Source organism: Diorhabda sublineata, chromosome 1 (assembly GCF_026230105.1).
Source record: "Diorhabda sublineata isolate icDioSubl1.1 chromosome 1, icDioSubl1.1, whole genome shotgun sequence".
Taxonomy (NCBI): domain Eukaryota; kingdom Metazoa; phylum Arthropoda; class Insecta; order Coleoptera; family Chrysomelidae; genus Diorhabda; species Diorhabda sublineata.
In genome coordinates this window covers 3,800,685-3,824,638 of record NC_079474.1, presented here as the reverse complement: position 1 = coordinate 3,824,638, position 23,954 = coordinate 3,800,685, and the positions used below count along the sequence as shown (strand labels likewise).

Genomic DNA, 23,954 nt, shown 5'->3' with positions numbered 1-23,954 from the left:
TTACGAGGGTTTTCCGACCTGCAAAACTTCTTGCGTTATTACGCCGCTCTTATTTGAGGCTTAAGCCCCATGTTACCAAAGGTTTCGCGCGCGCCCGTTATGAGTTTTCCGGCACTTTCGATCTCTTCATACGAGAGTTTTCCGGCCTGCAAAACTTCTTGCGTTATTACACCGCTCTTATTTGAGGTTTAAACCCCACGTTACCAAAGGTTTCACGCGCGACCGTTACGAGGTTTTCCAGCCAATTTTTTCGTTCGGGAAAACCGACTGGCAGTTTCATATCCGAGTTATGCTGACCTTAAGAAGCGGCGTTTGTTTTTTGTAGCCAGCTCTGGGACTATAACTAAACAAAATTCATTGATTTGCGACGAAAATATTTTGAATTTCATTTGATTAAATCATTTTGTTATCAAAGCTTCGAACTTGAATATCTTGTGCTACGTTTAATGTACGAGGTATGGTTATAAAATAACGAAACGAAGCCAGCAATAGGCTGTTACGAATGCAGTATCTCCCGTTATTGTAAACAAATCTTTATTCACCTCTGAGTCGTTTTTTTTTTTTGAAAAAGTTCATAATAGTAGATGTATATTTGAATCGTTTAAACATTTACAAGACGTTCTAGAATAATCACGCCCCTCCACGTGAATCAATGATAATATCGAAATAATCGTTAATCTGAATTGAGTTGAAGGATTAAAGATTTCGAATGGATTTATCTGGTTAATGGATAGTGATGAAAATTGTCATTTTATGAAAAGTTATTGTATTTAAACAAGAAATTACAAAATAATTCGTTTTTGTTCATTAGGGTACAACTTTTTAATAAACTTGGATGAAAATTCGTTGGTCGGATTGAATCAATTAGAAATATTAGATTTGAGTGGTAATAGGATTTCAGAAATACATCCCCGAGCTTTACAATCGACTCAAGAATTGAAAATTTTGGATATATCTAATAACCAATTAACTATGATTGGACCTGGTTTATTTAGTAAAACTAGACTTTTGAAAAAATTGAATGCGAGTTATAATCATTTAGCTGAAATATTTCGAGAAAGTTTACAAGGTAAATAAGTATAATTATTCTTTTTATTACCTTCTTCTGTTATTACTTCAATATTTTCTATTCCTTCCGTATCGTTCTTTCGTCTCTACGTGACGGTTTGACGCCAAAACTCAGGTAACGGATTACATCGGTCATCAGTTTTTTATCATGGTATGCTTCACTAACTCTGAGCAGCGTCAGTGAAGAAAATGGATACTCCAAGTGCAGTATGGTGATGACTAATACGTAAAACACAAAACAGAAAAAAATTCCTCCAAAAAAAAACCAAAAACATAGATCCTATACCAAGAGGACACCCCCGACACGGTTATACATCGTGGGCAGATGTAAAGAAGAGGAAGGACCACTCGGATTAGATCTTTTCTTGCCGAATGAGGCTGGAAAGGCTTTACCCGAAGCAGCGAAAACATTAAGACCAGGAAGACAAGACAATAGTGTATAGCCAACAGCCTAACCTTAACAAAAACATAAAACCTCCAGAATTTCCCAGGCTGAGGACCTATCAAAATGACAGGGGATGATGGAATGTCTTTCTTCTTAACCATCCGCGGATTTATCCTTTAATCTCTAGTACTGGTCTCCTATGATTGCTCCCTCTTTATCTCTACAGTGTCCTACTGCTCTCTGGTTTTTACCTCGGCCTCTTCTTACCTCCAGTTAAAGATTTCTTGTTTCTTTCCTCGATAATTCTCTTCTGTTGCTTCTAGTTTCTCCTTCATTTGCTTCAGCATTCTGCTTTTGCTCGCATCATCTAACTTTATTAATCTGAGGCTTGTCTGGTTTATCTTTTCTACCACCAATATACATTATTTGTTCTTTCCGCCTTTCCTAGACATTCTGGCATGGTCTCTATCAGTAATTATATTCGTTTCAATTTCCCATTTAGCTTCGTTGTTACCGTTTTCCGTATCCCTTCCTCTTACTTCACTTTTCACTTCTTCATCGCCTTACTCTTTGGTTTTTTAATGTTTGGCATCTCCTGCTTCATTTTAGAGCAACCAGAGCAGGATTAGAATTTGCATCTGCCCCCCTGAAACTTCGGGCATCCTTTTTTCGTGAATTCTCTCTATAAGCACATTATTTTGTGGATTTCCTCATGGTCAAAACTCGATTTTCATTTTGTTTTCTTTAGCCAAACTGATGACACCTAGCATGTGCTTGGATCGGAATTCCAAACAACCTCCTTCGTATTTTATCATCTTTTATCATTTTTGGTTCCTGGTGTTGAATAAAAATTTGTTATTTTCCAGCGACGTTGGATCTAGAAGACCTGGATCTGTCCAATAATCTGCTTGTTCAATTCCCTCAAGCATTATTTGGACTAGAAAAACTCAAGAAGCTAGATTTGAGTAACAACAGATTGAAAACTATCAATTCTACGATTGTTTCTAGTTTGAAGCATATAAAAGAAATGAAATTAACGAAAAATTTCATTCAAATTTTAGAAGGAAATTCTTTCGTGAACTTGAAACATCTAAAAACCGTGTTTTTAGACCAAAACGATGTCGTATTAATTGAGCCGAATTTCATGAAGATGTTACCGGTATTGAAATTGGTGAAACTACAAATGAATAATATAGAAGAAGTTCCTAGATATACTTTTAATACGTTGTTGAGTTTACAAACTGTGGAATTGCAAGAAAATAGTATAACATTAATCGACGATCACGCTTTTCATGTCGTACCTCAGCTGCTTACCTTAAATTTGAGTCGAAATAGGATAGAGAACATCGAAGATGTTGGTTTGCGAAGCGTGAGATCATTGGAGCTGTTAGACTTGAGTTTCAATAAAATAACAAGGATGAGTTCGAGTTTGAGTCAACTGGAATGGCTAGTCGAGTTGAGGTTACAGAATAATCATATATGCGAAGTGGAAGAAGACGTTTTTGGTAATATGCCAAGGCTCAAACTTTTAGATCTTAGAAATAATAAGCTGGTCGTTTTCCCGGAAGTAGCTGTAGAGAGATTGAGGGAAAATACTGCACAATTAAACGTTGAAGGTGAGTTTCCACTCTTTTATATTTATATTGCTGTTTATGATTGTAGTTTAGTCCTGTGAGACGCAACAACTTGCTGTGATTTATACTTTTTTGGGTCAAGACATATTTTTGTCAAGTTTATTTTGTTCTCGCAAATTCGGATGAAGCCAAGACACTACCGGTTGAAACTGGTGCGTTAACTAGTCTTTATAGTCTAGGCACGAAAGATAAACATACTGTATGGATCAGAAATGAATCTAATGATCTGCCTTTGAGTACTACTACATTTGAAACGAGATTGAGAAAAGTTTCTTGGAAAAGTGGCAGTGAAGACGTTGCAGTTGCCTGAAGAGCATGAAAATTGGAATAATGAAAAGTGGGAAAGAGTTTTATGGAATGATAAGTCGAAGTTTTTGAGTCTAAGAGTGTTTGTGCGTAGTTTAAAGGAAGACCTATTGTTAGATCCATGTGTAATCTCGACTGTAAACACGGTAGAGACTCAGTGATGATTTGGGGATGTTTTGGAGGAAAAGACGACTGGAGGCATGGAAAAAATTGAAGGATAGAAAAAATTTTAAAAGAACATTTAATAAGTATCAGCGCCATCGGCAGAAAATTTATCTTCCAGCACGACAATGATCCCAAGTTGTTGAAGGACAATTTGGAATATCCTCAAACACGAATGGAACAAAATAGACGCGAGGATTATTTGTCGAAGTTACAGAGAATCCCAACATTGGGTGGGCAAAAACTTTTAACTCTTAATATAGACCAGTAAACTGAGCAAGTTCAACTTAAATTGCTACTACGATTTTTTATTTGCTTTGTGGTCGTCACATTGTGTTGAATCATTATCAACAATCTTATCACCATTTTAGGGGGGTACTACCACCCCTGAAAAGGAAAAAACGTATTTTTATGGGGTATTCTCTAAAAAAGTGCAATTTATCAGTTTTGGACTGTACAAATGAATGAAAATGAATGTGAAAAATCGAACGAAATTCCTCGCAACGATGTTAACCCCTTTACTAACAATCTTATCACCATCTTAGGGGGGTGCTACTTCTCCTAAAAAGGGAAAAAAACGTATTTTTATGGGGTATTCTCTAAAAATAGTGCAATTTATCAGTTTTGGACTGTACAAATGAATGAAAATGAATGTGAAAAATCGAACGAAATTCCTCGCAACGATGTTAACCCCTTTACTAACAATCTTATCACCATCTTAGGGGGGTGCTACTCCTCCTAAAAAGGGAAAAAACGTATTTTTATGGGGTATTCTCTAAAAATAGTGCAATTTATCAGTTTTGGACTGTACAAATGAATGAAAATGAATGTGAAAAATCGAACGAAATTCCTCGCAACGATGTTAACCCCTTTACTAACAATCTTATCACCATCTTAGGGGGGTGCTACTCCTCCTAAAAAGGGAAAAAACGTATTTTTATGGGGTATTCTCTAAAAATAGTGCAATTTATCAGTTTTGGACTGTACAAATGAATGAAAATGAATGTGAAAAATCGAACGAAATTCCTCGCAACGATGTTAACCCCTTTACTAACAATCTTATCACCATCTTAGGGGGGTGCTACTCCTCCTAAAAAAGGAAAAAACGTATTTTTATGGGGTATTCTCTAAAAATAGTGCAATTTATCAGTTTTGGACTGTACAAATGAATGAAAATGAATGTGAAAAATCGAACGAAATTCCTCGCAACGATGTTAACCCCTTTACTAACAATCTTATCACCATCTTAGGGGGGTGCTACTCCTCCTAAAAAGGGAAAAAACGTATTTTTATGGGGTATTCTCTAAAAATAGTGCAATTTATCAGTTTTGGACTGTACAAATGAATGAAAATGAATGTGAAAAATCGAACGAAATTCCTCGCAACGATGTTAACCCCTTTACTAACAATCTTATCACCATCTTAGGGGGGTGCTACTTCTCCTAAAAAGGGAAAAAACGTATTTTTATGGGGTATTCTCTAAAAAAGTGCAATTTATCAGTTTTGGACTGTACAAATGAATGAAAATGAATGTGAAAAATCGAACGAAATTCCTCGCAACGATGTTAACCCCTTTACTAACAATCTTATCACCATCTTAGGGGGGTGCTACTCCCCCTAAAAAGGGAAAAAACGTATTTTTATGGGGTATTCTCTAAAAATAGTGCAATTTATCAGTTTTGGACTGTACAAATGAATGAAAATGAATGTGAAAAATCGAACGAAATTCCTCGCAACGATGTTAACCCCTTTACCAACAATCTTATCACCATTTTAGGGGGGTGTTTCTCCTCCTAAAATGGAAAAAATGTATCTTTGGGGGGTATTCCCTAAAAAAGTGCAATTTATCAGTTTTGGACTGTACAAATGAATGAAAATGAATGTGAAAAATCGAACGAAATTCCTCGCAACGATGTTAACCCCTTTACTAACAATCTTATCACCATCTTAGGGGGGTGCTACTTCTCCTAAAAAGGGAAAAAACGTATTTTTATGGGGTATTCTCTAAAAATAGTGCAATTTATCAGTTTTGGACTGTACAAATGAATGAAAATGAATGTGAAAAATCGAACGAAATTCCTCGCAACGATGTTAACCCCTTTACTAACAATCTTATCACCATCTTAGGGGGGTGCTACTTCTCCTAAAAAGGGAAAAAACGTATTTTTATGGGGTATTCTCTAAAAATAGTGCAATTTATCAGTTTTGGACTGTACAAATGAATGAAAATGAATGTGAAAAATCGAACGAAATTCCTTGCATCGACGTTAACCCCTTTACCAACAATCTCATCACCATCTTAGGGGGGTGCTACTCCTCCTAAAAAGGGAAAAAACGTATTTTTATGGGGTATTCTCTAAAAAGTGCAATTTATCAGTTTTGGACTATACGTATGACTGCAATTCCTTGCAACGATGTCAACCCCTTGGTGTGACATATCCTCCCTCCCCAAATTGATTAAAATATTAGTTTCAGAGATATAAATACCAATGAAAACTCGAGAAATGTCGTTATTGAGTTTTGAAAGTCCAGTTACGTGAATCGTTTTCACTAATAAATTCAGATAAACTTGTATAAATCAAACGCGCACACAGACACGACACATACAGCAACTCGTCACCTGCCGCTCGGACTAGGTCCCCGGCCGACAATGTACATGTATAAGAATTTGAATGTGTTCCTCCCAGGCTGAATAGTTCTTTGGAGTTCTTGAATGCCGTTATTCCTCCAAGGACTGATTTTATTTTCCCTCGGAAAAGATGCAATGCGAGTAAACGTACTACAAGATTGAGTTTTATTTAAAATCTCTGCAAGTAAGCGCATTTTTATAAATCCTCTCGAAAAGAGTAGATATTCCCCTTCAGATTCCACTTTGATTCATGTTAATACGTGCGCTTATTCTTGAAATATCAACATTTGAAGTTATCAATATTTTATAACCCCAAAAAAAGCGAATTTTCGAAAATAATCGTATTTGAAACCAGCATTACTGGTACCGACTAAATGCTATGGAATTTGACAATTAAATACTCCTCAATTCTTAATTTTACTCGCTAAAAAGATAGAGACAAGATTTCAGTGATTTCGAGCATTATTTCACGCAGTTAGAAATAGTCGTGTAAAGAGAGCTTAAGGTGCAATTTTGCTGCTGTTCACTTTGCGTATGAGATATAAAAATATGCCAATAAAAAGCTGAAATGTTTATCTTCAAAATGACGTACGATTCGTCAAAATCGGACATTTCTATAGGGAGTTATGGATTTTTATTCCCTGCGCGCCATGCAGATCGCGAAAACGCTTACCTTCAATAATTTTTTTCCGGAATGCGATACCATTTGGCGAAATTGTTGTAAGGACCTTTTTTGTTAAAATGTCGTGCCCTTTCTGAATCTACAGTTTATTTTTGATAATACAATGATTTTCTGAGATGTTCTTAATTTACCTCAAAAGACAAATTTGACGCGTATTTTGGGGGGGTCGCATCCCCATTAGAAGGTGATAAGATTCCTTATAAGTGATTTGGACGTTACGTCCTAAAATTTAAGAAAAAAAACATCGCAGGAGCAATTTAAATTGAAGTCCGAAGCCCTCCTTTTTAATGATATATTTTAGATAATCCTTTGTCCTGTACATGCGATATGTTGTGGTTGAAAGCGTGGCTTAGAGAATCCTTCCAAAATAGTCCTAGATGTGCTGATGGTACCCTATTGAAGGATATGCCTCTTTCAATAAATGAATGTCCTTTAGATCAAAGGGAAACCTTTTTTTCGGGTTGCGAAACTGAACTATTGAATGCACCCGCTTTCGGAAATATGGAATTGTATTCTAAATATGCCAGTCTGCGTAATTTTTCAGGTAATTATACTTTAAAGGTGGTAGGTTGTTGGTTATGGTACTTTTTTTGAGGTAATTAAAAAAACCGAATATTTATTATTACAAAATGATTAATTAACGTGATTTGAAATAATTGGATCTGAAAGAAATAATTCGAAAGCTGAGGAAAGTCGAGTGGAAAGAAAAGAATGTACTTAAATAAAGTTTATTTTGGAAAAAAAAACTGATAATCACAAAGGTACATATGAAAATTTGGAAATACCTCATACAACTAAATTTGAGGTTAAAATGAAGAAAAGAAAGAGGAAAATCATTGAAAATTTTCGCTATTTGTTATTAAAACTTGTTCTAAAAAAATTGTACTGAAAAAACCGACAGGAAAATCAATGGAAATTATTAAAAGGTGAAAAATATAGAAAAATAATTTCAAATATACTATAAATCACTAATTTACTAATATATAGTCAGAATTATGAAAAATACTACAGAAAATATACAAAATCATATGAAAATTTGGAAAAATCAAAAATCATTCGTAATTTTCGCTATTTGTTATCAAAACTTGTTCTAAAAAACTTGTACAATTATTAAAAGGTGAAAATTATAGGAAAATAATTAGAAATATACTACAAATCACTCAGTTTTTACTAATATATAGTCAGAATTAACAAAAAAACTACAGAAAATGGACAAAATCATATGAAAATTTGGAAAAATCAAAAATCATTCGAAATTTTCACTATTTGTTATCAAAACTTGTTCTAAAAAACTTGTACCGTTGATGCTTAATAACTAAATTTGGGTGTCAACAGAAAAAACCGAGAGGAAAATCAATGGAAATTATTAAAAGGTGAAAAATAAAAGGAAATAATTTAAAATTTACTATAAATCACTCAATTTTACTAATATATAGTTAGAATTAACAAAAAAACTACAGAAAATAGATAAAATCATATGAATATTTGGAAAAATCAAAAATCATTCGAAATTTTCGCTATTTGTTATCAAAACTTGTTCTAAAAAACTTGTACTGTTGATGCTTAATAACTAAATTTGGGTGTCAACAGAAAAAACCGAGAGGAAAATCAATGGAAATTATTAAAAGGTGAAAAATAAAAGGAAATAATTTAAAATTTACTATAAATCACTCAATTTTTATTAATATATAGTCAGAATTAACAAAAAAACTACAGATAATAGACAAAATCATATGAAAATTTGGAAAAATCAAAAATCAGTCGAAATTTTCGCTATTTGTTATCAAAACTTGTTCTAAAAAACTTGTACTGTTGATGCTTAATAACTAAATTTGGGTGTCAACAGAAAAAACCGAGAGGAAAATCAATGGAAATTATTAGAAAGTGAAAAATATAGGAAAATAATTTGAAATTTACTATAAATCACTCAATTTTTATTAATATATAGTCAGAATTAACAAAAAAACTACAGATAATAGACAAAATCATATGAAAATTTGGAAAAATCAAAAATCATTCGAAATTTTCGCTATTTGTTATCAAAACTTGTTCTAAAAAACTTGTACTGTTGATGCTTAATAACTAAATTTGGGTGTCAACAGAAAAAACCGAGAGGAAAATCAATGGAAATTATTAAAAGGTGAAAAATAAAAGGAAATAATTTAAAATTTACTATAAATCACTCAATTTTTATTAATATATAGTCAGAATTAACAAAAAAACTACAGATAATAGACAAAATCATATGAAAATTTGGAAAAATCAAAAATCATTCGAAATTTTCGCTATTTGTTATCAAAACTTGTTCTAAAAAACTTGTACTGTTGATGCTTAATAACTAAATTTGGGTGTCAACAGAAAAAACCGAGAGGAAAATCAATGGAAATTATTAGAAAGTGAAAAATATAGGAAAATAATTTGAAATTTACTATAAATCACTCAATTTTTATTAATATATAGTCAGAATTAACAAAAAAACTACAGATAATAGACAAAATCATATGAAAATTTGGAAAAATCAAAAATCATTCGAAATTTTCGCTATTTGTTATCAAAACTTGTTCTAAAAAACTTGTACTGTTGATGCTTAATAACTAAATTTGGGTGTCAACAGAAAAAGCCGAGAGGAAAATCAATGGAAATTATTAAAAAGTGAAAAATATAGGAAAATAATTTGAAATATACTATAAATCACTCAATTTTTATTAATATATAGTCAGAATTAACAAAAAAACTACAGATAATAGACAAAATCATATGAAAATTTGGAAAAATCAAAAATCATTCGAAATTTTCGCTATTTGTTATCAAAACTTGTTCTAAAAAACTTGTACTGTTGATGCTTAATAACTAAATTTGGGTGTCAACAGAAAAAACCGAGAGGAAAATCAATGGAAATTATTAAAAGGTGAAAAATAAAAGGAAATAATTTGAAATTTACTATAAATCACTCAATTTTTATTAATATATAGTCAGAATTAACAAAAAAACTACAGATAATAGACAAAATCATATGAAAATTTGGAAAAATCAAAAATCATTCGAAATTTTCGCTATTTGTTATCAAAACTTGTTCTAAAAAACTTGTACTGTTGATGCTTAATAACTAAATTTGGGTGTCAACAGAAAAAGCCGAGAGGAAAATCAATGGAAATTATTAAAAAGTGAAAAATATAGGAAAATAATTTGAAATATACTATAAATCACTCAATTTTTATTAATATATAGTCAGAATTAACAAAAAAACTACAGATAATAGACAAAATCATATGAAAATTTGGAAAAATCAAAAATCATTCGAAATTTTCGCTATTTGTTATCAAAACTTGTTCTAAAAAACTTGTACTGTTGATGCTTAATAACTAAATTTGGGTGTCAACAGAAAAAACCGAGAGGAAAATCAATGGAAATTATTAAAAGGTGAAAAATAAAAGGAAATAATTTAAAATTTACTATAAATCACTCAATTTTTATTAATATATAGTCAGAATTAACAAAAAAACTACAGATAATAAACAAAATCATATGAAAATTTGGAAAAATCAAAAATCATTCGAAATTTTCGCTATTTGTTATCAAAACTTGTTCTAAAAAACTTGTACTGTTGATGCTTAATAACTAAATTTGGGTGTCAACAGAAAAAGCCGAGAGGAAAATCAATGGAAATTATTAAAAAGTGAAAAATATAGGAAAATAATTTGAAATATACTATAAATCACTCAATTTTTATTAATATATAGTCAGAATTAACAAAAAAACTACAGATAATAGACAAAATCATATGAAAATTTGGAAAAATCAAAAATCATTCGAAATTTTCGCTATTTGTTATCAAAACTTGTTCTAAAAAACTTGTACTGTTGATGCTTAATAACTAAATTTGGGTGTCAACAGAAAAAACCGAGAGGAAAATCAATGGAAATTATTAAAAGGTGAAAAATAAAAGGAAATAATTTGAAATATACTATAAATCACTCAATTTTTATTAATATATAGTCAGAATTAACAAAAAAACTACAGATAATAGACAAAATCATATGAAAATTTGGAAAAATCAAAAATCATTCGAAATTTTCGCTATTTGTTATCAAAACTTGTTCTAAAAAACTTGTACTGTTGATGCTTAATAACTAAATTTGGGTGTCAACAGAAAAAACCGAGAGGAAAATCAATGGAAATTATTAAAAGGTGAAAAATAAAAGGAAATAATTTGAAATTTACTATAAATCACTCAATTTTTATTAATATATAGTCAGAATTAACAAAAAAACTACAGATAATAGACAAAATCATATGAAAATTTGGAAAAATCAAAAATCATTCGAAATTTTCGCTATTTGTTATCAAAACTTGTTCTAAAAAACTTGTACTGTTGATGCTTAATAACTAAATTTGGGTGTCAACAGAAAAAGCCGAGAGGAAAATCAATGGAAATTATTAAAAAGTGAAAAATATAGGAAAATAATTTGAAATATACTATAAATCACTCAATTTTTATTAATATATAGTCAGAATTAACAAAAAAACTACAGATAATAGACAAAATCATATGAAAATTTGGAAAAATCAAAAATCATTCGAAATTTTCGCTATTTGTTATCAAAACTTGTTCTAAAAAACTTGTACTGTTGATGCTTAATAACTAAATTTGGGTGTCAACAGAAAAAACCGAGAGGAAAATCAATGGAAATTATTAAAAGGTGAAAAATAAAAGGAAATAATTTAAAATTTACTATAAATCACTCAATTTTTATTAATATATAGTCAGAATTAACAAAAAAACTACAGATAATAAACAAAATCATATGAAAATTTGGAAAAATCAAAAATCATTCGAAATTTTCGCTATTTGTTATCAAAACTTGTTCTAAAAAACTTGTACTGTTGATGCTTAATAACTAAATTTGGGTGTCAACAGAAAAAGCCGAGAGGAAAATCAATGGAAATTATTAAAAAGTGAAAAATATAGGAAAATAATTTGAAATATACTATAAATCACTCAATTTTTATTAATATATAGTCAGAATTAACAAAAAAACTACAGATAATAGACAAAATCATATGAAAATTTGGAAAAATCAAAAATCATTCGAAATTTTCACTATTTGTTATCAAAACTTGTTCTAAAAAACTTGTACTGTTGATGCTTAATAACTAAATTTGGGTGTCAACAGAAAAAACCGAGAGGAAAATCAATGGAAATTATTAGAAAGTGAAAAATATAGGAAAATAATTTGAAATATACTATAAATCACTCAATTTTTATTAATATATAGTCAGAATTAACAAAAAAACTACAGATAATAGACAAAATCATATGAAAATTTGGAAAAATCAAAAATCATTCGAAATTTTCGCTATTTGTTATCAAAACTTGTTCTAAAAAACTTGTACTGTTGATGCTTAATAACTAAATTTGGGTGTCAACAGAAAAAACCGAGAGGAAAATCAATGGAAATTATTAAAAGGTGAAAAATAAAAGGAAATAATTTAAAATTTACTATAAATCACTCAATTTTTATTAATATATAGTCAGAATTAACAAAAAAACTACAGATAATAGACAAAATCATATGAAAATTTGGAAAAATCAAAAATCAGTCGAAATTTTCGCTATTTGTTATCAAAACTTGTTCTAAAAAACTTGTACTGTTGATGCTTAATAACTAAATTTGGGTGTCAACAGAAAAAACCGAGAGGAAAATCAATGGAAATTATTAAAAGGTGAAAAATAAAAGGAAATAATTTAAAATTTACTATAAATCACTCAATTTTTATTAATATATAGTCAGAATTAACAAAAAAACTACAGATAATAGACAAAATCATATGAAAATTTGGAAAAATCAAAAATCAGTCGAAATTTTCGCTATTTGTTATCAAAACTAGTTCTAAAAAACTTGTACTGTTGATGCTTAATAACTAAATTTGGGTGTCAACAGAAAAAACCGAGAGGAAAATCAATGGAAATTATTAGAAAGTGAAAAATATAGGAAAATAATTTGAAATTTACTATAAATCACTCAATTTTTATTAATATATAGTCAGAATTAACAAAAAAACTACAGATAATAGACAAAATCATATGAAAATTTGGAAAAATCAAAAATCATTCGAAATTTTCACTATTTGTTATCAAAACTTGTTCTAAAAAACTTGTACTGTTGATGCTTAATAACTAAATTTGGGTGTCAACAGAAAAAACCGAGAGGAAAATCAATGGAAATTATTAAAAGGTGAAAAATAAAAGGAAATAATTTAAAATTTACTATAAATCACTCAATTTTTATTAATATATAGTCAGAATTAACAAAAAAACTACAGATAATAGACAAAATCATATGAAAATTTGGAAAAATCAAAAATCATTCGAAATTTTCGCTATTTGTTATCAAAACTAGTTCTAAAAAACTTGTACTGTTGATGCTTAATAACTAAATTTGGGTGTCAACAGAAAAAACCGAGAGGAAAATCAATGGAAATTATTAGAAAGTGAAAAATATAGGAAAATAATTTGAAATTTACTATAAATCACTCAATTTTTATTAATATATAGTCAGAATTAACAAAAAAACTACAGATAATAGACAAAATCATATGAAAATTTGGAAAAATCAAAAATCATTCGAAATTTTCACTATTTGTTATCAAAACTTGTTCTAAAAAACTTGTACTGTTGATGCTTAATAACTAAATTTGGGTGTCAACAGAAAAAACCGAGAGGAAAATCAATGGAAATTATTAAAAGGTGAAAAATAAAAGGAAATAATTTAAAATTTACTATAAATCACTCAATTTTTATTAATATATAGTCAGAATTAACAAAAAAACTACAGATAATAGACAAAATCATATGAAAATTTGGAAAAATCAAAAATCATTCGAAATTTTCGCTATTTGTTATCAAAACTTGTTCTAAAAAACTTGTACTGTTGATGCTTAATAACTAAATTTGGGTGTCAACAGAAAAAACCGAGAGGAAAATCAATGGAAATTATTAAAAGGTGAAAAATAAAAGGAAATAATTTAAAATTTACTATAAATCACTCAATTTTTATTAATATATAGTCAGAATTAACAAAAAAACTACAGATAATAGACAAAATCATATGAAAATTTGGAAAAATCAAAAATCAGTCGAAATTTTCGCTATTTGTTATCAAAACTAGTTCTAAAAAACTTGTACTGTTGATGCTTAATAACTAAATTTGGGTGTCAACAGAAAAAACCGAGAGGAAAATCAATGGAAATTATTAGAAAGTGAAAAATATAGGAAAATAATTTGAAATTTACTATAAATCACTCAATTTTTATTAATATATAGTCAGAATTAACAAAAAAACTACAGATAATAGACAAAATCATATGAAAATTTGGAAAAATCAAAAATCATTCGAAATTTTCACTATTTGTTATCAAAACTTGTTCTAAAAAACTTGTACTGTTGATGCTTAATAACTAAATTTGGGTGTCAACAGAAAAAACCGAGAGGAAAATCAATGGAAATTATTAAAAGGTGAAAAATAAAAGGAAATAATTTAAAATTTACTATAAATCACTCAATTTTTATTAATATATAGTCAGAATTAACAAAAAAACTACAGATAATAGACAAAATCATATGAAAATTTGGAAAAATCAAAAATCATTCGAAATTTTCGCTATTTGTTATCAAAACTTGTTCTAAAAAACTTGTACTGTTGATGCTTAATAACTAAATTTGGGTGTCAACAGAAAAAACCGAGAGGAAAATCAATGGAAATTATTAAAAGGTGAAAAATAAAAGGAAATAATTTAAAATTTACTATAAATCACTCAATTTTTATTAATATATAGTCAGAATTAACAAAAAAACTACAGATAATAGACAAAATCATATGAAAATTTGGAAAAATCAAAAATCATTCGAAATTTTCGCTATTTGTTATCAAAACTTGTTCTAAAAAACTTGTACTGTTGATGCTTAATAACTAAATTTGGGTGTCAACAGAAAAAACCGAGAGGAAAATCAATGGAAATTATTAAAAAGTGAAAAATATAGGAAAATAATTTGAAATATACTATAAATCACTCAATTTTTATTAATATATAGTCAGAATTAACAAAAAAACTACAGATAATAGACAAAATCATATGAAAATTTGGAAAAATCAAAAATCAGTCGAAATTTTCGCTATTTGTTATCAAAACTTGTTCTAAAAAACTTGTACTGTTGATGCTTAATAACTAAATTTGGGTGTCAACAGAAAAAACCGAGAGGAAAATCAATGGAAATTATTAAAAGGTGAAAAATAAAAGGAAATAATTTAAAATTTACTATAAATCACTCAATTTTTATTAATATATAGTCAGAATTAACAAAAAAACTACAGATAATAGACAAAATCATATGAAAATTTGGAAAAATCAAAAATCAGTCGAAATTTTCGCTATTTGTTATCAAAACTTGTTCTAAAAAACTTGTACTGTTGATGCTTAATAACTAAATTTGGGTGTCAACAGAAAAAACCGAGAGGAAAATCAATGGAAATTATTAAAAGGTGAAAAATAAAAGGAAATAATTTAAAATTTACTATAAATCACTCAATTTTTATTAATATATAGTCAGAATTAACAAAAAAACTACAGATAATAGACAAAATCATATGAAAATTTGGAAAAATCAAAAATCATTCGAAATTTTCACTATTTGTTATCAAAACTTGTTCTAAAAAACTTGTACTGTTGATGCTTAATAACTAAATTTGGGTGTCAACAGAAAAAACCGAGAGGAAAATCAATGGAAATTATTAGAAAGTGAAAAATATAGGAAAATAATTTGAAATTTACTATAAATCACTCAATTTTTATTAATATATAGTCAGAATTAACAAAAAAACTACAGATAATAGACAAAATCATATGAAAATTTGGAAAAATCAAAAATCATTCGAAATTTTCGCTATTTGTTATCAAAACTTGTTCTAAAAAACTTGTAATGTTGATGCTTAATAACTAAATTTGGGTGTCAACAGAAAAAACCGAGAGGAAAATCAATGGAAATTATTAAAAGGTGAAAAATAAAAGGAAATAATTTAAAATTTACTATAAATCACTCAATTTTTATTAATATATAGTCAGAATTAACAAAAAAAACTACAGATAATAGACAAAATCATATGAAAATTTGGAAAAATCAAAAATCAGTCGAAATTTTCGCTATTTGTTATCAAAACTAGTTCTAAAAAAACTTGTACTGTTGATGCTTAATAACTAAATTTGGGTGTCAACAGAAAAAACCGAGAGGAAAATCAATGGAAATTATTAGAAAGTGAAAAATATAGGAAAATAATTTGAAATTTACTATAAATCACTCAATTTTTATTAATATATAGTCAGAATTAACAAAAAAACTACAGATAATAGACAAAATCATATGAAAATTTGGAAAAAATCAAAAATCATTCGAAATTTTCACTATTTGTTATCAAAACTTGTTCTAAAAAACTTGTACTGTTGATGCTTAATAACTAAATTTGGGTGTGTCAACAGAAAAAACCGAGAGGAAAATCAATGGAAAATTATTAAAAGGTGAAAAATAAAAGGAAATAATTTAAAATTTACTATAAATCACTCAATTTTTATTAATATATAGTCAGAATTAACAAAAAAACTACAGATAATAGACAAAATCATATGAAAATTTGGAAAAATCAAAAATCATTCGAAATTTTCGCTATTTGTTATCAAAACTTGTTCTAAAAAACTTGTACTGTTGATGCTTAATAACTAAATTTGGGTGTCAACAGAAAAACCGAGAGGAAAATCAATGGAAATTATTAAAAGGTGAAAAATAAAAGGAAATAATTTAAAATTTACTATAAATCACTCAATTTTTATTAATATATAGTCAGAATTAACAAAAAAACTACAGATAATAGACAAAATCATATGAAAATTTTGGAAAAAATCAAAAATCATTCGAAATTTTCGCTATTTGTTATCAAAACTTGTTCTAAAAAACTTGTACTGTTGATGCAACTAAATTTGGGTGTCAACAGAAAAAACCGAGAGGAAAATCAATGGAAATTATTAAAAGGTGAAAAATAAAAGGAAATAATTTAAAATTTACTATAAATCACTCAATTTTTATTAATATATAGTCAGAATTAACAAAAAAACTACAGATAATAGACAAAATCATATGAAAATTTGGAAAAATCAAAAATCAGTCGAAATTTTCGCTATTTGTTATCAAAACTTGTTCTAAAAAACTTGTACTGTTGATGCTTAATAACTAAATTTGGGTGGTCAACAGAAAAAACCGAGAGGAAAATCAATGGAAATTATTAAAAGGTGAAAAATAAAAGGAAATAATTTAAAATTTACTATAAATCACTCAATTTTTATTAATATATAGTCAGAATTAACAAAAAAACTACAGATAATAGACAAAATCATATGAAAATTTGGAAAAATCAAAAATCAGTCAAAATTTTCGCTATTTGTTATCAAAACTTGTTCTAAAAAACTTGTACTGTTGATGCTTAATAACTAAATTTGGGTGTCAACAGAAAAAGCCGAGAGGAAAATCAATGGAAATTATTAAAAAGTGAAAAATATAGGAAAATAATTTGAAATATACTATAAATCACTCAATTTTTATTAATATATAGTCAGAATTAACAAAAAAACTACAGATAATAGACAAAATCATATGAAAATTTGGAAAAATCAAAAATCAGTCGAAATTTTCGCTATTTGTTATCAAAACTTGTTCTAAAAAACTTGTACTGTTGATGCTTAATAACTAAATTTGGGTGTCAACAGAAAAAACCGAGAGGAAAATCAATGGAAATTATTAAAAGGTGAAAAATAAAAGGAAATAATTTAAAATTTACTATAAATCACTCAATTTTTATTAATATATAGTCAGAATTAACAAAAAAACTACAGATAATAGACAAAATCATATGAAAATTTGGAAAAATCAAAAATCAGTCGAAATTTTCGCTATTTGTTATCAAAACTTGTTCTAAAAAACTTGTACTGTTGATGCTTAATAACTAAATTTGGGTGTCAACAGAAAAAACCGAGAGGAAAATCAATGGAAATTATTAAAAGGTGAAAAATAAAAGGAAATAATTTAAAATTTACTATAAATCACTCAATTTTTATTAATATATAGTCAGAATTAACAAAAAAACTACAGATAATAGACAAAATCATATGAAAATTTGGAAAAATCAAAAATCATTCGAAATTTTCGCTATTTGTTATCAAAACTTGTTCTAAAAAACTTGTACTGTTGATGCTTAATAACTAAATTTGGGTGTCAACAGAAAAAACCGAGAGGAAAATCAATGGAAATTATTAAAAGGTGAAAAATAAAAGGAAATAATTTAAAATTTACTATAAATCACTCAATTTTTATTAATATATAGTCAGAATTAACAAAAAAACTACAGATAATAGACAAAATCATATGAAAATTTGGAAAAATCAAAAATCAGTCGAAATTTTCGCTATTTGTTATCAAAACTTGTTCTAAAAAACTTGTACTGTTGATGCTTAATAACTAAATTTGGGTGTCAACAGAAAAAACCGAGAGGAAAATCAATGGAAATTATTAAAAGGTGAAAAATAAAAGGAAATAATTTAAAATTTACTATAAATCACTCAATTTTTATTAATATATAGTCAGAATTAACAAAAAAACTACAGATAATAGACAAAATCATATGAAAATTTGGAAAAATCAAAAATCATTCGAAATTTTCGCTATTTGTTATCAAAACTTGTTCTAAAAAACTTGTACTGTTGATGCTTAATAACTAAATTTGGGTGTCAACAGAAAAAACCGAGAGGAAAATCAATGGAAATTATTAAAAGGTGAAAAATAAAAGGAAATAATTTAAAATTTACTATAAATCACTCAATTTTTATTAATATATAGTCAGAATTAACAAAAAAACTACAGATAATAGACAAAATCATATGAAAATTTGGACAAATCAAAAATCAGTCGAAATTTTCGCTATTTGTTACCAAAACTTGTTCTAAAAAACTTGTACTGTTGATGCTTAATAACTAAATTTGGGTGTCAACAGAAAAAGCCGAGAGGAAAATCAATGGAAATTATTAAAAAGTGAAAAATATAGGAAAATAATTTGAAATATACTATAAATCACTCAATTTTTATTAATATATAGTCAGAATTAACAAAAAAACTACAGATAATAGACAAAATCATATGAAAATTTGGAAAAATCAAAAATCATTCGAAATTTTCGCTATTTGTTATTAAAACTCCATTTAATCAAGCCAAAACTACTGTCCTAAAAGCTTCTATTGGAGAATTCTTCTTTAAGCTATCGTTTAATTTTTAGCTGCATCGCCAAACGGTAAAAATCACCTAGCACCCAGCCCAGAAGAATCCGAATATTTCTACGATGATTATATCGATTATCCTCTCAATTCAAGTGATTACATAAACGACAAGCTCAAAGATAACAACCCAACAATAATACAGAAAGTCCCTTTAACAGAAAAGCAATCTAATAAAAACACGACAGGTACTTTCTCATTTAATGTAAGAATAGTAAACTGTAGACAATTTTTGTTTGTAGGTAACATCCCCGTACTTTATGCAGCTCCTTCCAAATCGAAACAAAAGCCAGATATACCCTTAAAAGTCCCAGATTCCCCGAGCACCAGTGGATTTACCTTTTTCGGTATACCTCTTCCCGCTTTGAAGAATATTTTCGGGAAAAAAGACGATAAAAATCGACCGGCTCAAAGAAAAACCGCAATCCTTAATAACACTAGAAAAGAGAAGAGACAACCTATGCCGAAACTAGTAAAAAAATCTCCGGGTATTTTACAACAATTTCCAAAACCTGGACCTCAACTTCAAGGAGGTTTCCTTCCTATTTTACCCGGATCTGGAGGGTTTAAACCCATACCTGATCCTAGATTAACGTTTACTGATACAGTACCAACTACTACTAATATAAAACAACCACAAATTGATAATAATAAGCATTTTGAAGTATCAATAGCAGAGAAGAATGCCAGGTAAAACATTCATCAAATTTCCTTTAAATTAGATGTTTACCAGGGATGCTACTCAAGTTTTGAAATATGGCAACACTGATATGAATATGTCAATTCTGACATTGTCATAATGAAGTTTGACATTTTGTTTACAGCCTAGAAAAACCATCAGACGTGGTAGTAGGCTTGGGCATTAGTTTCACTCGCGTACATTCAATATTTCGTGAATATTTGGCTGTCAATAAAAAATGTTCGCTCCAAACTTCAAGCAGTGCTCCAAAAGACGCCTGTAAGATCGTGACAGGCGACGAATCATAGATCTATGCACTAAAAAACAACAATCTAGTGTATGCACCGGAGATCAGTCAATTCTCAGTATTTTTTGTTTACCAGAGGTGTTCGAAAAGTTCAATCAAAAACATAAACATAGACAGTTAACATATAAAAACAAATTTAGTGAGTAAATTCGAGATATTCGGATTAAATAACCAAAGTTAAAGTTATAATTTCCTTGTAATCACTTTAATGCTTTTGATTTATTTCCCGCAAACCATCATCACCAGATTCCAAGCAGCAATCGATGGTAATTCGTTCATCGTTCATCTTAAAACTTAAGTAGCCGCCCTCGAATTTCCATTATTCATTAATATAACTTCTCAACACTTTTCAGTTTCTTCCAAAACTTGTTTTATTACGATTTGCTAAATATTCTAAACGATTTTCCAGTTCCCACTTACCTGACGTATCTCTTCAAGAAAACTATCACCCAAAGACAAATTTTGAGTCAGAATTAACTACCAACAGAAGTTCTTTGGTTATCTCATCAAATATTACCTCAATTTCTAATAATAAAAATAATGATAGAGTAGCAGGGGACAAAATGAACATAACTAATTCAGAAACTATAGCTAATGTGCGAATATTCAACAAAAGCGAAACTCACACTTTCTTTAAAGAGTAAGTATTAAGATAATACCATTTTTTTAGTATTTACGAGAATACCCGTGCCGCTCCTGACTATTCACACTAAACACTCACGACACTCATGGTCATTACCACGGTCTTTCCCGTTCCACTATATCCAAGACGCTTTAATCGTAAAGTGTAATGGATTATGAAGCGTTTTGAGCATTTTGGTGAATAGTAAGTGGCAAGAATAAAGCAAATGATTTAAGAGGTTCTGTTACATCAAATAATGAGATGGATTCTCATAGTTCTAATCTTTGTCGCTTTGAGTTTTGACAATTCTCTCAACGCTCACATCGACTCACCTCTTGGCGTGAGTATTTCAGGCGCTGTGAACGCTAAGAATACTCATTGGGAACCAAATCTGACCTATACGGTGGATGAGGAAGCAATTCGAAATGTAATTCGTTTAATATAACCACCATCGGTTTGTGAATCGGTTCATTGTATTAGTGAAACAGTTCGACATCCTTGATTTTTTCATTTTAACGATCTAACAACCCATGTAGTTTTCGGTATTGATTGTTTCTCCCTTTTGGAGATAGTCGATAAACAAAATACTGAAGCGATAACCTTCCCAGATGACTGTTGTACCTCTGGACGCTTCGGATCTAGTTCACCGGCTGCAGTTCACTCAGATGATGATCGTTTCGATTGCGGAGTGAAGTAATGGATCCATTGTCACATATCGATGCAAAAATCTGATTTATTACATGTAAACATTGCTCTGAATCATCAACATGTTGATGTTTTTGATCGACTGTGAGTAAACGCGGCACCCACTTTAAAAGAAGCTTTCTCATGATCAAATGTTTATCTGCCATATCTTTATGCCATCAGCTATTTCACACAATTCCAATTTACGATTAGATATAACTAATTCGTGAAGTTTTTTTGATAATAACTGGAATAACAACCTCAATTGGACGACCAGAACGTTCACCATCATTTTGAAGCCATTGCTGAGCTTGTACAGTATTTTTTTCTCATAGTTCGTTTAGTTCATTTAGAAAGTTGGTACTTCCTAAACGTCATATGGATTTGACAATAACAGCGCCATCTGTGAGTCAGTCACACGATTTATTGATTGATGTAATAATTATAACTTAAAGAGGGCGTGGGTTGAATGACTTTGAATGCTTGATGACAAATCAAGTCATAAATACCGTGTAGTGAAAAAATGAAGGATAAAATGGCCGGACGGATTCACATTAGAATTTTAAAACTCATTTTAATATATACGTTATATTAACTTTTAGATACCCACTTGAAACTACTCCGATTGTTGAAAATGTTGAGTCAACATCAACCGCTAGCACTCCAACTACTACTGAAGCTACTTATTCTTCAGAATCTACAGTTTCAACAACAGTTGAACCAAAAGTAGAATCAACAACACCACATCTATTATCACCAATGGAGAAACCAAATAAAACCAATATATCTGAGGATACTCATACAGTAACTGATATTGTAACAGAAGATAATGTAAAAGAATCTGAATTATCAGGTATGGAGACACAGATCGAAGAAACCGAAGATGTATTACCGGCGACAACGGAAATAAACAAAAAGGAAACCAGTAACAACTCTTCATTAGGTATATACCCAGTTTAACTTGACCTATACTCAATTATTTTCCTCATTTATTTATTGTAGGATCTTTTCTATCGACTTTATTGATTCCTGGTGGTCAACAGCCCTATTTCAAACCAACATCTAGATCAACAATAACGAAAGTAGCGTCACCTCGAGAAAACGGTGGTACTAGTCCTTTAATTTCTTCGATAGAAATAGCGGAGACGAGGAATCCGAATTTTCACCTAGAGGGTAGTTCTCAATTATCGGAAGAAGTTATTGTAACGTCGACTGAAGAAAACGACAAAATTAACAGCGATTGGTATTTTGAAAATTATAATAAGAAAAATTTGGAGCCTTTCGTGTCGAAACACGTGGAAAATAAACATTCAGGAAGCGGTAGAACAAATAGGATGTTTATGTTAATACTTTCTATTTATTTAATAATTAATTAAAGCATTTTATAGTTACCCAAATATTTGTTGATTTTATGTAGTGATAAATTGAATAAAGCTTTATATAATTATACTTTTATAATCTTTTATTTATGGGTATTCGGTTACCTTTCCAAGCGGTGCTCAGAAAGCTGTCACGTTTTTGAAATCTTTTCGGATTTGGTGCAAACTAGTTGACCCGGCAAACGTTGTTCTGCCATATAAATTATAATTTTTTACTATTAATTGGGCGAGAATATGCCATATATATAGTTGTCCAATAACCACTTTAAAAGGAGCCTAATATTCTGAATCAGGCTCATACTGGAATGCTGGTCGAAGAAGTAAATCTGGTGTAAATGCTCGAGGAATTTGTTGGCGTTGTTGGTCAATGTTGGTAATAAAACGCCGGCTGTTTTCTTACAACTCAAAGACGTCTACTCTATATTTTTTTTAAATTAATTGTCAACAACTGAACACAGACGGGCACTATCTAATACATACCAATATCTATATCTAATACACCTCCTCAATTTAAATGTACTAACAATCTAAACATTTATATTGCCAAAAAAGTTTTAAAATAACAACTTATAACATTTGTTAATTTGCCAAAATCTTATATATTAAAAAAAATTGATGATTTCCATTCCGAGTCCGTTCAGGCGTTCTACCCAACCGATTTGCTTAATTTTTTCTTTCAATGAAAGGTATTGATACACAGATTAACCATCAACCATCGGATTTCATCTAATTTTCACCATTCTCGAGTTATACTCAAATGCGATTTCCCCCTTTTCATTACTTATGGGAGTTTTTCACATACACACGTTCTATCCTCAATATCTCAGGTTCTATTCAAGATAGAGACTTCGTTTTGGTTTAAGAACACTCGCTGAAACACCTTCTTTCTTTTGAGTTTTTGAACACTTGAATCGGTTGAGTTAGAGAGGAGCTAGGCGCGGGCGTTCAATGTGGAGTTATGGTTTTTGGCAATTTTTCTACATTCAAAGATCTATATCTCAGGTTCTAATATAGCTACAGAGTTGGTTTTGATTTGGAACACTCGCTAAAA

At 29.4% G+C, this 23,954-nt stretch overlaps 1 protein-coding gene across 1 annotated transcript in view; it reads left to right on the top strand.

Moving 5' to 3' along the window:
* Positions 1–22,900, top strand: part of LOC130450718 (protein artichoke) — a 28,141-nt gene extending 5,241 nt beyond the window's left edge. Inside the window, exons 3-10 of the mRNA XM_056789304.1 lie at positions 812–1,069; positions 2,320–3,069; positions 7,168–7,410; positions 19,235–19,327; positions 19,421–19,922; positions 20,628–20,858; positions 22,127–22,467; positions 22,527–22,900. Coding sequence (XP_056645282.1) covers positions 812–1,069; positions 2,320–3,069; positions 7,168–7,410; positions 19,235–19,327; positions 19,421–19,922; positions 20,628–20,858; positions 22,127–22,467; positions 22,527–22,900 — 2,792 coding nt within the window. The remainder of the gene's footprint in view (positions 1–811; positions 1,070–2,319; positions 3,070–7,167; positions 7,411–19,234; positions 19,328–19,420; positions 19,923–20,627; positions 20,859–22,126; positions 22,468–22,526) is intronic.
* The last annotated feature ends 1,054 nt before the right edge of the window (positions 22,901–23,954 follow it).